This window comes from Eptatretus burgeri, chromosome 16, assembly GCF_056783735.1.
Source record: "Eptatretus burgeri isolate ZD-2024b chromosome 16, Ebu_testis_v1, whole genome shotgun sequence".
NCBI classification, from domain to species: Eukaryota; Metazoa; Chordata; class Myxini; order Myxiniformes; family Myxinidae; genus Eptatretus; species Eptatretus burgeri.
The window spans coordinates 39,270,866-39,287,194 of NC_140976.1; the positions used below are offsets into that span (position 1 = coordinate 39,270,866).

General features: G+C 43.7%; 1 protein-coding gene across 11 annotated transcripts in view; it reads right to left on the minus strand.

The window, feature by feature from the left end:
- Positions 1-16,329, minus strand: part of LOC147010889 (homeobox protein cut-like 1) — a 379,867-nt gene that overhangs the window by 315,262 nt on the left and 48,276 nt on the right. Inside the window, exon 1 of one of the 11 annotated variants that reach the window (XM_085860293.1) lies at positions 13,054-13,215. The exons of the other annotated variants lie outside the window; for them this stretch is intronic. Coding sequence (XP_085716419.1) covers positions 13,054-13,200 — 147 coding nt within the window. The 5' untranslated portion in view covers positions 13,201-13,215. Of the gene's footprint in view, positions 1-13,053; positions 13,216-16,329 lie in introns of those variants that run through there. 11 annotated transcript variants of the gene reach the window in all.

Here is a 16,329-nt window from a genome sequence, read left to right on the forward strand (position 1 = left end):
CCTGGAGCTTGAGGAACAAAGACATAGACGTCAGAGAAACAGAGCTAGAACTCAGGAGCAGACAGAGCAAGAGAGAAGGGAGGTAAAGCTGGTAAAATGACATGGTGACATGCAACACCATGCATATTCATATGGGGGGGGGGGGGGAATGGGGAAAAGGAAGGAATTCTTTCTCAAACATTGAAAGCTGAAACACAAGAACATACTGCACATTTAAAATGCAACTTGTGTAGAAAATTACACATTGCTAACTCCATATTTTTTGAAAGCCAAGATATAAAGATATATGGTCATTCTGAATTTTGTCCCCACCCACCACAAAATACTTACATTGTGGTTCAAGCCCATAATGCTCTTAGTGAGAGCATACCAACCAATTTCCTCTCAAATGGTATGCACAGCCACCATGACTTGTGTTATTGTAGTAAGAACAGAATTTCCACTCTACCTTTTCATGAGGTTCTAGAAGGGGTACCCAGCGAAATATTAACTTTCACCCATTAAAAATAAATTATTGCGAATAATAATAAATTATTGAAATATCAGCTGCTTTTTTCGTATTCTTTTCTCATCTGTGTTGCAAATTGAGCGAAAGGCGGTGTATAATCGGTCATACTGGTTGATAGGGCGATATATTACTGTTATATGAATAGAATTTAAATGGTGAAAAAAAGTGTTGAATATATATAGCAAGCGTTTTCTGAATCTAATCGATATAAGAAACGGGAATGAATGAGACTCACCATTATTACAAGTGAAGAAGAAAATGAAGGAGGAAGAGTTTTTGTTTCAATGTAAATTGAAACTGGCTCATCTCTCCTCATCTTGCTCAACTATATCACACTGTTTGTGACCTTACCCAACTATATCATACTGTTTGTGGCCTTACCCAACTATATCATACTGTTTGTGGCCTTACCCAACTATATCATACTGTTTGTGGCCTTACCCAACTATATCATACTGTTTGTGGCCTTACCCAACTATATCATACTGTTTGTGGCCTTACCCAACTATATCATACTGTTTGTGGCCTTACCCAACTATATCATACTGTTTGTGGCCTTACCCAACTATATCACACTGTTTGTGACCTTACCCAACTATATCATACTGTTTGTGGCCTTACCCAACTATATCATACTGTTTGTGGCCTTACCCAACTATATCATACTGTTTGTGGCCTTACCCAACTATATCATACTGTTTGTGGCCTTACCCAACTATATCATACTGTTTGTAGATGGGGCTTCATTAGTGGTATCCCCTCGAGGACAACTGTGTTATGATGATATGCTAGGTGGTCATATTTTGGACCATTAGCTGTGTGTTAATCAGCTGTCGGGATTCTAACCTTGCTTGTAATTGTGTATTATTCAAACCTTGCTTTAAAATGTTGCTTTAAATGTATCATGCTGTTTTCACTATGTCTTTGATAACTCTTTATGGCTCTGCAGCTGCACAACAGCATGTCCTTGGGAAAACTGTGTATGCTGATATCCCACACATTCCTGTTCTTAGTCATCACCAGAGTTTCGCCTTTGCTATCAGCAGGTGCCAGTGTAGGGGTGTAGGAGTCTTAGAAAGTTATTAGTTTGCAAGATGAACTGTTGGGTTGCGAATCTGAGGATTGACTGATCCAACTTCCCTGAGGGCCCCTAGGGAGGGGGGAAAGAAGCCCACTGCCGCATTTATTTCTTTATTTCTTTATCCCTTAAGCACACACTTGTAGTCCACACCCATTTCTGCTTTTGTGTGATTATATATACAACTGTTTTGAAGTAAGAATCTCAATGTGGTCCGGGGGCACCTGACTGAAGGGCCTTTGGGCTGCATTCCGCATGCGTAGTGCCATCTTCTGAAATAAATCGTATCATTCGAAAACCCTCATTCGACTCTGTCATTACTCGGCCGAGTGAAGAGTCATAACAATTGGCGACGAGGATGCGATGCGACTGATGCTGGCGGTGTGGACGGCGGGACTCCACTTGGTGTACAGCGATCACAAGGGTTCAGCTAAAGGTACGTGGAAATTGCACGTATAGGGCACCTAAGACAGGGAGCCCTAGTTAGGTGAAAACTGTACACTTGGTGGGCAGTGCCTCGCTGGACGCAGCTCCAGGATCTGCTCGGATCAAGAACTGTAACGGTAAAACATATGAGGTGATTCGAATGCGGTTTGTTTGAAGGGCACAAAGAGGGCTGGCAGGCCGTATGTTAGAACCGGTAAGGGTCGAGGATAAAGGTATCCGTGTGAAATAAGGAGGAAACAGGTTGGAATCCTGTACCAAGAGAGGGAAGGTTAGAGGCCTTCATTGGGTTTGAGGCTATTAGGCGGCGGGTCGAAAGGGACCTCGGTCCCGGTGTAAAAGGAGAAACGATTTACAGCTATTAGGCGGCTGATTGAAAGGGATTTCGGTCCCGACGTAAAAGGAGAAACGATTTACAGCTATTAGGCGGTTGGTAAGATAAGAACAAAAGATGGGGAATAACTCTGCAAAGAACATAGAGTTACCCAAAGGAACAACACTTAAAGTTATCGGTGAAAGTGGAAAACACTGGAGAGCGTTTGCAGCATGGCTAACGGAGTCACAAAGTGAGACAGGACGTAAGCGATTCGATTCAGAGGGAATCTTGAACCAACGGGAAAAGAACACAAGGTTAATGAGCCAGGAGAAGGGCTGTTTGTAGAAGTTACCTGTTTGGATGTATTTGTGAATACAATGTGGTGGGGAAGGTTGAGTTTTGTGTTAGACGTAAGTTGAGTGTTCCAACCTGGAACTTGTATGTGTGGAACAACTTGTATGTGTGGAACAACTTGTATGTTTGTATGGAGATAATGATGGGTCGTCATCGTCAATGTGAAGACTTTGGACGAGGTGAATTGCGCACACCAAATCTGGAGGAAGGACCATGATGACCGATTCTGCACGTGTTGTTAATTCAGTGATGGGAAAATGTCATTGAGAGAGTGTGTGTGTGTGTGTGTGTGTGTGTGTGTGTGTGTGTGTGTGTGTGTGTGTGTGTGTGTGTGTGTGTGTGTGTGTGTGTGTGTGTGTGTGTGTGAACTGGATGGGGAATTGAATAATTAAAACCACTTCAGCAGACAGTTTGTCAAATGGGATGTCAAATGGACCAACGTTCGGGTTTTCTCATGGTCCGATAAACTCTGTATGCTGTTTTGGCTTTGAACACTGTACGTGATAAATGGATGGTCTCCACGGAGCATCATTTTGATTTCAAATTGAAATTCAGTTCTGTTTCCACTTTGCATGTTTCGTAAGGCTGATCGACGTTACGGGTTCGTTTTAACGTCAGTTTCAATTCTGGTTTCATTGTTGGGGTCATTAAGCATGTTTTATGCTTGACTTTCGTAAATCTGGGAAAAAACTTATTTTATGGGGTTTTGCGAGTCACGTGACGTGCCATAGGATTTAACAGGCGCGCCGAAAGCACGAAATCGTCCCGTCGAAGGACAGCTTATCGTGAGGGTTTACGAAATAGATTAGCACATTTTACAAGATGGGGACGCCCTTCATAGGATTCTGTAAAATTCCGATTTAAAACGAACGTATTTGAGATGTCGTCAAATATTTGTTCCGTGAGTTTGATGGTAAAAACCAACGCGCTGATAAGACGTATTGCTCATGTGAGTGCGTGATGACGTAATCACGCATGGGCCCAGCGCGCTTTGTCAAACTTGAAAGTGCAATTAACACCCTGCTGTGAACGTGCCTGCTTGTCGGAGCAATGTACAAGAATTTCTCGAGGCGGCTGATTTTGAATATGGTGGACAAACTAGATTTTAAAGAGATAGCTTTGTGGTAAAATTAATTAATAAGGACATTGACGTTTCAAAGGATCGCTCGATTTTGTGTTTCGAGGCGAGTGCACGCGCTATCGGAACATGGAAGCGACAATGCTTTGAAACAAGGCTGTAATATATATATGTTTGTTCCGGTTGTTGTTGTTGTTGTTGTTGTTGTTGTTGTTGTTGTTGTTGTTGTTGTTGTTGTTGTTGTTGTTGATTGGGCTTCGTGACCGGAAGAGGAAAAGAGAAAAAAAAAAAAGAGACGCGGAAGAGGCGCAGGACCGAGGGATTTAGGATGGATGGTGTTGTGGTAATGAAGTGCCGTACTGTGATTAGCGGCAACGGAGATTGGGCGGATGTGGCAGCACTGTGTATGGGGGTCGGTGGCTGGTGATGACTCGTATGCCGCGTGCTCCGTGGAGGGTCGTGCTGGAACAGTAATGGTATGTAGTATACTGTATTAGGAATGGTGTACTCTGAGGAATGTAATTGGGATTAGAGTATTATATGGAGTTTGCCTTCAGTATTAGAGTATGTGTACAAGTTATTGTATTTTGTTATTCTTACCCTATGTATATTTATGTTGTTGTCGATATGCGTATGGGTTTTGTGAGAATAAAGCCGATCGAAAAGTTTTATTGTTGATTACTACAACAGATGGAAAGGGGGATTTAAATGCTTTGAACAAGGAACGGATTTTATTTAAAGTGGGTTTATCTTTTCGCCGCGTCTCGCGTAGTAAACGCCGGTTCTAAGAGTTCCGCGTTGTTCTTATTATTATTCTGGTGAAGACAAAACCTTTAGGACGTGGCTCTTGGACACATTTGTCCTAGTTTACATGTCAGACATCCAAGAACAAGGACGTTTGGTAGGCTACGCACTTATCAGGATAGCGGTGTTTTTGGGAAAAATTACGGGCGGAGCTCGTGCTGTTTGAACACGCAGCCATCGTGGGCCTTGACGAGGGAGCGTTTCGATTCTCTGCCTGTCGGGGTCGAGATGTTTGTTTGGAAGCGGACAGAAAAGCATGTCTGTTGTCTTTATATGAGCCTCTATCTGTCAGGATAAATTCATTGGATTTGGGAAGTATAAGCGGAATTAAAGGGATGTAGAGGAATGGTTGCTGAGCAACGACATCGATCTGGAAGGAATGGAATTGGCTTTGCACTGCACTCACTGTTGACTACGATGAAACAGGGCAGGATTATGAATACGTGGCCAAAGCACATAGAGATTACACCGTCAAACGCTCTCTGATGACAACCAACCGATGGATCGGGAAGGAAGGAGCGGCGGTGGAGGTGAAACAAGCCGCCAGAGAGCGCGAACTAATGAAGCACAGAGAAGGACTAACACCGTACATCTCAATGGCAGTTAGTAACGGACATAGTGCAGGGGAGTTAGGAAGAATGGTGAACAGATTGAGATGCGCCCAGAACCACAAGATGGGGCAACGAACACCAGAACACTTTACTGGCCGTCAGACAAGGAGATGGATGGAAGGTATGCTTGCCTGATCAAAATCCACAGTAGTGTACAGTAAGGTCTCTGGCCTTCACGTCCACTCACCACGCACCCAGAGCAACTTCCAGTCCTGCAAGCTCTAGTCATGGTGGGAGCCTCGTACGGAGGTATCATTTAAAAATAATCTTTTACACAAATACTTGTCATTATGTTGCAGTTGACTGCAGTGTTCAGTGCAGTGGCATGCTGTAAACCTTGTAGTAACGGAGACAGTGACAGAACCTTTGACGACACAATATGCAACTCCTGGTACTGACACTACTCCTTTGTGGGGGGGACCTATCACTAGGCAACACACTAACACACTCAAGCCAAAGAAACCGTATACACCTCCGTGGCAAAGGGGGACACAGAAATGAACCAGTACCAACCCCACAGCGACATAGGAGGGGAGCGGCTGGAGAAAGAATGGAAGCAGGTGAATACGGAAGGTTGGGGAAAACATACAACCAAGAACTAGATAAGGTAAAGATATTTTCAAAGGAACCTGGCAAGACCGCACCACTCATTTCCAGAGGGCTGACAACCATCCAGCCACAGCAGCTCATAGAACTGTCTTGCGTCCAAGCCGAGGAAACTTATGATTTGATAGAACGAAACGAGGAAATAAAATCAATTAGATGGTCTTATGCTATGACAAAACCTGTTGGGAGGGACGTCAGAAAATGCAGAAAAGACAGAAGTGGCTTGGCAGAACAAAACGCAAGACAAAACCCAGTGGGGGCACTTTGCACAAATAGGATTCATATGGGGTCAACACGCATCTCTAATTACCCAAGTTCCATGGGCCCCTAAAGAACCCTTTTGGAGTATAGTTGTGAAATCTTGTGAAAATACAGTAACCTCCCAGAGAAGAACACATTTCACTTATAGGTGTTTTCACCTATAAGGCTTGAAGCTCTCACGAGCGATCGAGTGGAACGCAAGGAGGGTTACGCAGGGTGGAGATCTATATTTCATGACTGGGGAGACTGGTTACTGCGCCTGGTAGGGGCAGCAATCCTAATCATCATGGGAATCATTTTTGGAGTATTTCTGATCAAACGTCTCATTTCCATTTGTCTAAAGAAATGCTGTGAAGCCTCACCCCTCACCCAGGCCATCATAATAATTAACAGCGAACTCATGGAGGAAGACCCCGAGGACCTCTGTATGGGGCCACAACCAGACCCGACCCCCACCAGCTGAGGAGCCAACAAGGTGTTCTGGCGGAGGGCGCCCTGGGGAAGACTCTTCCAGGTATTACTGATGACTCAACGAACTTTCAAGTGAAAAGGTAAGCCAAACATGGACTCATACATCTCACTACACACGAAGATACAGGAAGTTGTAACAAGAAAGAAAGGAAATCTACAAGTAAAATGCTGATGGAGGTTTATGATAGATGTGGCAGTGTTTTGACTAGCATATGCATAATCGTGGAAAATGGACAATACCAGATAGTGAAGGAATGTATGGAAAATACTTGTATGACCCTTATATGTAAATATGCATCTCATGAGACTCTTTTGTCTTCTAGCGCAAGTTGAGAAAGGAGCTTACACCATGCCTTGAGCGCTCACAGTGCTGCTCACCCATTAATACATTTGCATATTGTAAATATTATTGTTGTAATTAGTGTTGAGTATAATTGCCTAAATAATAATGTTGCTGTTAATATTGTATAGACTTGTAGTGCCTTTAATATTGTGTGGACTTAACATCAAATTTGTGTATGACAACTTAATGGGAGACTTGTGGCAGTGGGCAAGACAAAAGGCAACAGAAGCTAACCTGAACCACCGGCAGTTGGGGACTTCTCATTTGGGGAATGTTGATGGCTATCCACGGCATTTGCAAATCCCGTTTGGCAGGCACGGGGGCCTAGGGGTAGCTGCTACAGGAACCAAATAGGGGTCCACTCGGTTGGTGAGTATCAGGTGTGGCTGGGTATGGTCAAAATATGACCAAGGAGGGAAACTGTTATGATGATATGCTAGGTGGTCATATTTTGGACCATTAGCTGTGTGTTAATCAGCTGTCGGGATTCTAACCTTGCTTGTAATTGTGTATTATTCAAACCTTGCTTTAAAATGTTGCTTTAAATGTATCATGCTGTTTTCACTATGTCTTTGATAACTCTTTATGGCTCTGCAGCTGCACAACAGCATGTCCTTGGGAAAACTGTGTATGCTGATATCCCACACATTCCTGTTCTTAGTCATCACCAGAGTTTCGCCTTTGCTATCAGCAGGTGCCAGTGTAGGGGTGTAGGAGTCTTAGAAAGTTATTAGTTTGCAAGATGAACTGTTGGGTTGCGAATCTGAGGATTGACTGATCCAACTTCCCTGAGGGCCCCTAGGGAGGGGGGAAAGAAGCCCACTGCCGCATTTATTTCTTTATTTCTTTATCCCTTAAGCACACACTTGTAGTCCACACCCATTTCTGCTTTTGTGTGATTATATATACAACTGTTTTGAAGTAAGAATCTCAATGTGGTCCGGGGGCACCTGACTGAAGGGCCTTTGGGCTGCATTCCGCATGCGTAGTGCCATCTTCTGAAATAAATCGTATCATTCGAAAACCCTCATTCGACTCTGTCATTACTCGGCCGAGTGAAGAGTCATAACAAACTGTTTCCAGCCGGACGCATGCAGGCAAGGATGGACGGATGCAGGGACGGATGCAGGCACGCCGACACCGAGCTCCTATTATATTATGGAATAGCATATACAACCAGTCACTTCGCTGATGGGAATATTAATGGGGGGGAGGAGAGAGAGGAGGAAGAGAAGAGGGAGGGAGGGAGAGAGGAGGAAAAGAGGGAGAGGAGGGAGGAAGGATGGAGGTTGGAGGAGGGATGACGGAGAGGAGGGAGAGGGGAGGGAGGGGGAGCTAGGAAGAGGGGAAGAGCAAGGAAGGGGGAGGGTGGGGAGAGCAACGCCTTGCCAAACCTCACGAAACACTCTGAGAAGGAGGGTAGGAGCAAGGAGGATGAGGGAGAGGGGAGGGGAAGAAGTGGGGAGGGGGTTTGAGAGGAGGTAATTGTGAGGGGAGGGTTGTCGACTTGTGTTTGGTAGTGGGACTTGCGGAGAAGGAGGGGTGGTGGTACAGGATTTAACGAAATGGGGTACGTTAAAACAGCACATTAATACAGCAAGCAGAGACCGCTGGGAGATGTCCATGGGGAGGGGGTAAGCATGAGGGGAGGTGGGGAGGAGAAGGCAGCATGATGGGAAGGGAAGGCAGCATAAGGGCAACGGAAGATAAGGCAGCGTGAGGGGAGGGGAAGGGAAGGCAGTGCAAGGGGAAGGGAAGGGAAGGCAGCATGAGGGGAGGGGAAGGGAAGGCAGTGCAAGGGGAAGGGAAGGCAGCGTGAGGGGAGGGTAAGGCACCGGGAGGGTAAGGGAAAGGAACGCAGCATGAGGGGAAGGGAAGGTAGCGGGAAGGGCAGGGAAGGGAAGGCAGCGTGTGGGTTGGGGAAGATAGGGTGATGAAACGTGCCCAAACAGCAACATTTTCTTTTCAACCGCCGAGTTCCATATAATAGTGGGGCAGATAACAGCAATTTTTGAGAGGAATCATGCAAATGATGATACAAGCATCAAATTTGGCACATTTGTTCTCCAGGGGATTCTAATCAAATCTGCCTGATTGGCCATTTGAAAATCCAAGATGGCGGCCATTTTTCAAGATGGCCACCAAGTTAGCCTCCCAAAGTTCACTTTTTGCTTAGAAGTATTTGTAGTTGTCCGATTTGCATGATATAGGTGTGGATTCCTATGTTTTCAAGCCTGCTGGAGTGGATTTACCTGTTTTTAAAGCCCCCTGACACACTTTTTCTGATTTTGCACCACTTTAATGATTGTCATATAAAGCTAAGGCCTTTCTGCAACCGGGCCCTGGCCAGTAAATGTTCAAAGTTATGCATACCATGCGAATGTTCCTCCAGCTTCTACTGTCCACATATGCAGCTGCAGAGTGCTGTGCAAGGGAACCCTGATTGAAAACACTTGCATCTCCGGTTGCAACCTTTCTTACAGGAACACTTGGTCAGTTCCTGACAGCTGGCTGCAATAGGGGGTAGTGTTGTCCAACATATCTGCCACGTCTCTCCTTTCTGTGTCCATCCCCATTCAGTGGGACTGCTCGTGTCTGGACTGGAGATGGTTGCCTGGCCCCAGATGATCCCAGCCTGATAGGCCGCACGCTTTGCATGTTCTCTGAGGGCTGCCTGTGTTGGTGGAATTGAGTTGTACGACCTCTGCTTGCAGGCAAAGAGATCCACTCTTGATCTGTCCACACCAGTGGCTGTGCTTGATCTGTCATACATGAGGACAACAAATCTCTCCAGCCTCTGCAGGTCAAGATCACGAATCAATGTTGGATGCCGGCTGAGATTGGTGAATGTTTCAGAAACATCATCAAAGACGTTCCAAGTCTGCCATGCAGTTTTCTTCCCTTTACCGCGGAAGGCAGACACGACGTCACATCCAGTGAACGCATGGAAGCATGGGATCCCTCTAGCTTTCTCAGGCCCTATTGCAGAAACTACCTCATGGACTGGAATTCATTGCGCCTTGGCTCCTTGGCCAAAGGCAATCCACATGTTCTCAAGACCTAGTTCCTGTAACGATGGCAGTACAGATATTGCTATGACGAGTACGTCCGTGTCATTAGCCTTAATGATAATGGACTTGCTACCATCCGTCGTTGCATCCCTGGCGTGTACAAATATTCGAGTGTCAGCTTCTTCATGACAACATGGAGACACAGCATCCAGTGACTTCCTTGTGTTGCTAATGGCATCTTCTCCTTTTGTGACAATGACTGTGCTTGTCATCTGTACTTCACACATCTTTTCCGCAAGGAAGTGAAACAGCTCAGTCTTGTTGCTGTCATCTCGAAGAAAGCTTCGCCAGTTACTTGGGGTCTTACTGGTTCCTGTCACTCTTCTTCTGATTCCTTGCCCCCTTTTCGACCTTGCCTCGGACTTCAGACTTGACTTCTTGTACACATCAAACACTACGTCCACCCTCTCGTACCTGGCACCATAGGATTCCACCTTTGGGATGATGTCTTCTTCAGCATAGTCATCAAATATCTTTGAAGTGCGTGGAGATAGGGCATTGATAAGTGCTGAGCCATCAATGATGACTGCATCTCCCCTTGGTTCTCTGTCTGGGATGTTCACTTGCGCTTCAAGAATTTCAGCCAGCTGTGACTTCTGACATGTATGAAGCTTGCCGCTGTCACTGAGAGATGCAGGGTGTGACTGATTCTCATGCTTGAATAATTCTTGCAAGTCACACTGCCTGTTCTGGCATGAGATGAACAGTCGTGAGAACAGCTGACAGTCGTCTTTCAGGACTTTCTCCTTAGAACTTCCCCCAGCTTGCTCTTGTTTGAAGAAAGAAACAATGTTTTTCTTGATTGGATGATAGAAAGGACATTCACCTTCATTGTGTAGCCCCTCCATGAATGAATGGAACTGCTCTTTGCCCCGCTGGTGATGTGTAGCTACCATTTCGGCGAGAGTTGAGTCTGCAATGTTCTTCATGTCTAGTACCAGTAGGTCGGCTGATTCTTCTTGGAATGGGTAGCCAATCTCCTGCATTACTGCAGAGAGTGCTTTCACCTTTTCAAAGAAAGATTTCTGGGCACTTAGTGTCTGCTCATGGTGTCTGCTGTTGTTGGTTGCATCTTTCATACCAGACATGGCCTCGTATCCAGCTACTAGACGACTCACTTCGGGTCCAGCGACCATCCACCTACGAAGTGCTGCCGGGTCTTCTGTCAACCCAATTGCTCCGCCGTCACCTTTGATGACTGCATTATTTTGCTCGTGGGCTTGGTCGATTGCCAGGGCAGAGAATTCTCTTCTAGACTTGTGGATAACGAAGTTCCCTTTGTGAAACTCCCTGGCCACATCTGGATGTTGTTGCTCAAGCGACATCATATCTTGGAGGTGAACTGGGATCCATTGCGCATAGTTGACATTGTTATTCACAAAGAAGTAAGGCGCCACTTCTGAAAGTGCTTCCCGATACAGGTTGAAGTCTCCTTCTCTGAATGAGCGGATCAGGATGAATATGGTGAGCTCTATGTCCAGCACCAGACTCCAGAACTGGAAAAATGGCCGCCATCTTGGATTTTCAAATGGCCAATCGGGCAGATTTGATCAGAAAGCCCTGTAGAACAGAAATGCCAAATTTGATGCTTGTATCATAATTTGCACGATTTTTCTACTATCTACTACACTATAAAACCAGGTGGGAGCATTTAAGACCCACGCAATATACCTGGTAAAGGCCTGCCTGCATGCACGCATGTTCACACATGCACAGACCTTTGCACCTCTCCGGTTGGCTCACTCCAAATCTGATTCGTACATGCTACCCTATGGAGAAACAGTTTTAAATTCAAAAAAAAACCGTCAGTCCTCAAGAGTCCCCTTAACAGAGGAGGTATGGGGAAGCAGGGGGAGGGGAAGGGGTGGGAGAGAGGGGGAAGGTGAGGGAAAGAGAGGAGGGGAGAGGAAGGGGGAGAGGGGAGGAGTCAGACAGAGAGAGGGTGAAGGGACGGAGAGAGGAAGAGAGGGATACGGGTGGGAGGGAGAGGGATACGGGTGGGAGGGAGAGGGATAGGATAGGGGTGAGAGAAGCAGATGGGTGAGAGAGGGAGAGGGGAGAGAGAGGGAGAGGGGAGAGGGGAAGAGGAAAGGGGAAGAGGAGAGGGGGGATTCTGGCAGATGTGAAGCCCAGTTTAACGTCCATCCGAGAGACAGCACACACACTGATGAATCACCCTGCCTATGAAATGAAATATGGTGACAGTTTATAGCTGGGTCACGATTCAAACCCTGGCGAGACAGCTTGGAGCGAGCGTGTGTACCTCTTGGCTATCCTGCCGTGATGTGGTGATTCATTGCTTTGTAACAACTGAAGCATTTTTACTCATTGTCATCATCTAATTTGTTTTGCCTTCCTAACTCTGGTATCAAACCGCAGTATCACAATCGAAGCTTGAAAAGTGCTCACCAAGTGTTTAACCAAGCAATCCAATGAAACGGTTGAAGGAACTTTTATAAACAAAACCTTTAATTTTTTATATATTTATCTCTGTCAAAGTGACGGGTCATGAAATGAAAGAAGATCGTACAAAAAGGGGAAACCTGTTTTAAAATAAAATTTCACATTTAAGCGAGCCAGCCAACGCCTGATGCACCGCAGAACAATGCCGGTCCAAATGCGGGTGAGTGGCCCCTGTACTTTATTCAAGTCGATCGATATACGGTATTCAGTGCCAGTGCGAATATTGTAGAGTGCTCACCAAGTGGCCTAAGCACTCTGGGAAGTACTCCAATGAAACGGTTGATAAGGAACAGCTGGCTTGGTAAGCAATTAGCGATCCCTGATCTGTTATATTATTGAATACCTCCCAGAGAAGCTGAAATGTCAAATATGTCCGAATTGGACAAATAATCACATTTTTCAGCATTCGGAACTGCTGCTAAGTTCAATTCTGGATAGGAGCTTAAATTTTGTAATTCAGCTTAGTTTAAGAGGTTCTTCAGGTTATGGCATGTGCAGAAATGAAATAAAGCCACCAACGCTGGCGTTTCCAGGCATTTATAAGCATTGCAATGTATCCAGCGATTCATGGGTATGATGATCAAGCATTCAATGTGAGTGAGGAAAGTGAAAGAAAAAACTTTGTCGTTGATAAACCGTAGCGACCTGTTTCAATTCAAGGCATTGTTGAGCAGACCAAACAAAATGGTGAATGAAGACCCCAGCGAGGTAATCAGGATGCACCTTAAGATGCCAGCAAGGGAGAGTGAGGTGGCTGAGGATATGCCTGATAAAGGATATAATTAAATACATCCGTTAATTATCTTCAAAAGAGGTGTTTTAATCAATCAAAACACCAAATTTTCACTCATGCACTCCCTTGGAGTTCTCTTCGCATGCACGCAAAGTTTCAGTCTACAAGGTTTCATGGTTTTGGAGTTATGGAGGAGATACACACATACACATTGACTGACACACTGACATTTATTAGTGTAGATTAGGCATACAACCTATCCTTTGCTAATGGGTTTAATCAAACGACATGCTGTACTTCACAAACACATTACATGTTTATCTGTGTGTCACTGAGAATATAAAATAAAGTAAAACATATGAAAAAGGATCTTTTATAACACGTAATTGTTGTTGTCATAGTTGTAATTGTTGTTTGTGTACTTCTTCTATGCAATATTATATATTTTCTGTTGTTTGAAGAAATATTGATCCACTATATAATTTTGTTATGCTCCTCTCGTGTCCTTCTAATGGGTTCCTGCTGTTGTAGAATAATAAACGTCACCATTAGAACCACTGCATTCAGCTCCAATTCCTGCTTCTTCTTCCCCAATTCGAGAAAAGGGGCTTTTAAAACAGGCACCTTTATGATTAAATGGACTCAAATTTTTGTTCCAAGTAAATCAATTTTTAGCTTTCCAAACAAGTAAATCAATTATTATCTTTCCAACAGTACCATTTTTATTATTCTATGACAGCAGGAACCACTAAAGGTTGAGGTCATGCTGCTTCTGCTTCTGCTTCTTCGCATGACACACACACACACACACATACACACACATTGACAAATGCGTCTCCTCTTAGTAACGCATAGATGTCGGGCAGTGAAGAAGAAACCAGAATTGCTCAAATCCTACGGGGAAATATTTTTAGATGAATCTCTGTTCTTGTATAAATATCCTTGTGAAAAGAACACAACATAGTTCAGCACGTCATAAGATGCTTTCAGGTTTTTAACTGAAGACATTGTAGAGAAATGGTTTACTGTGATTTCAGTAATAAGAATCAATGTTGGATTCTATAATCTGAAGCCCTCATACAATTCAAACAATTGCCTTGATTCTATAATCTGAAGTACTCGTAAAAATACCACTGCACACCTTCTGACCTGTATACACCTGTCACAGTTTAGAGTCTGAAACAGTGTTTTACAAAACAAACTTTCTCGACAAACGCATTAATCAGACTAACAATCAGAATTGTCTGATTCAAACACAGAAGCATTTTCTGAAGCTAGGGAAAATTTGTTGTTGGAGTCACATTTCTCTAAATGAACCACTGTAGATGACTTTTTGGGTGAAGCATATCTGCCACGATTTAGAGCTAAAGCAGCCATTTCAAACATTTCTCGACAAAGAAAAAACAAAAAAGCCAACACATTAAAGTAACATTCGTTTTCCAGGCTGAGTCTCAACCTTGAAAGAACATGCCTGTGGTGCCAATGAGCCCGGACAGGCACATCGGCTCATGACTATCATAAAGCACATAACATTCTAGCTGGAGATGTAGTTGAGACACAGCTGCATGGTCTACACTATGGTACATGGAGTTCACTTCCTTTGTTAACAAGCCAATTAAAGTTACAAAATAAATTTCCTTCAGTACCTTCTTTGTTGTAACAGACTTTCATTCCCAACTATGCCAAAAATTCCGCACCTATTTTGAAATACTCCTCGACAAAGTGCTCAAAAGAAAATCATCGAATATGGACTGGTCTTTGGAAAGTTTTTATTTTGGGTTTACTGCGTGAAGCGAACCCACCTGTAACAACAGGCAGAAAGAAGTATACCACCACCAAAAACACAGTATTTAACGATTTACATAAAGGTGGAATCACCTCCAGCAACCTGTACCCCTCCCCTTCATTACCTGCAGGAAGAAAAACTGTAACTGTCCCCTTCATTATGTGAACACATTTGACTGCCCATAAAGTAAAGAAACAAGGTGAGGTGGGAGGCTTTATAAAAATTGAAATACTCATTAATGGACAAAGAATTCCAAATTATTTCACAATTTATAAACATGTAAACAAGCACTCATGATATGAATTATTTAATCATTGTTAATAATTTTATTGTTCTGCCATTTAAGATTCCTTTCAATTTTAACTTCTCGTTGTTTTAAAATACTCATGATATAAACTTGTACATCAGAGATTATGGAATTCTAGTTTTATCATTTTGAGTCATTATTCGATCTTCATCTGTTTCCATGTGAAGAAAATAAAAATACACACAACAATGTTTCTGACACTCTCAGCAAAAATAAATAAATAAAGGCTTGTGGATTTAGGTTTTCATAGCTATAAGTTATAGTTATTACAACTAACTTATCAGATGAAAAGCCAAATAATGTATGGCTGGACAGGATAGACATGGTCAACAGACAGATTTTTCTTGCACTCCAGAGAAAATGCACTCACCGCAGCCACTCTTCGATGCACAAAGACAAAATCTTCACGGGAGTATCAGAATTTGTATTCATCTTATTTATCAACATGGTGCCGGCTTGCCTCACGCAGTGCTTTTAATCACAGATTTTTACTCTACGATGACTTTTACAAGTTAAACGGGAGAAATTTTTTTTAATGATTCACAAAAAAAAAACAACACACACTTTAGAGGCTTAGAGCAATTCATAGTCGAGCCTGCAAAAGGCATATTTTAGCTCAAGTGTTTGGCTCTAATATAATTTTTCATGTAGGTAAGAGAGAATCTTTATGAAAAGAAAATACAATTTTCACTGTGGTGAATGGGCTGAATGCAAGAGATTTAAAAAGCCTTTTGGGAAATTTCATCTTTGGCAGTATTTCATGAAGCTAACACTAACAGAACGAGATACAGTAACAGAGACAGCTGGAAATAGATATTCATATACGAGTGGTAACAAGAGCCAGCTCTCGTGCTCACTCACTTTACATCCCAGTGCAGATTGAGCTCAGCAAGCTGCTCATGCCATTGGAAGAGAGAATCAAGGATGACAATAAAGCCGCCAAAGTATCTCACTGGGCCACAACCACCTCAAATATACGCATCATGCAGCAGATGGTTCAAGCAGTATAAGTGAAAGTATTGAGTCATTTGTGCTATTCTGTTAACGGCTCTTTTGCAGGTTTATTCAATGCGGTCATAGAGAGAACGATGCTTA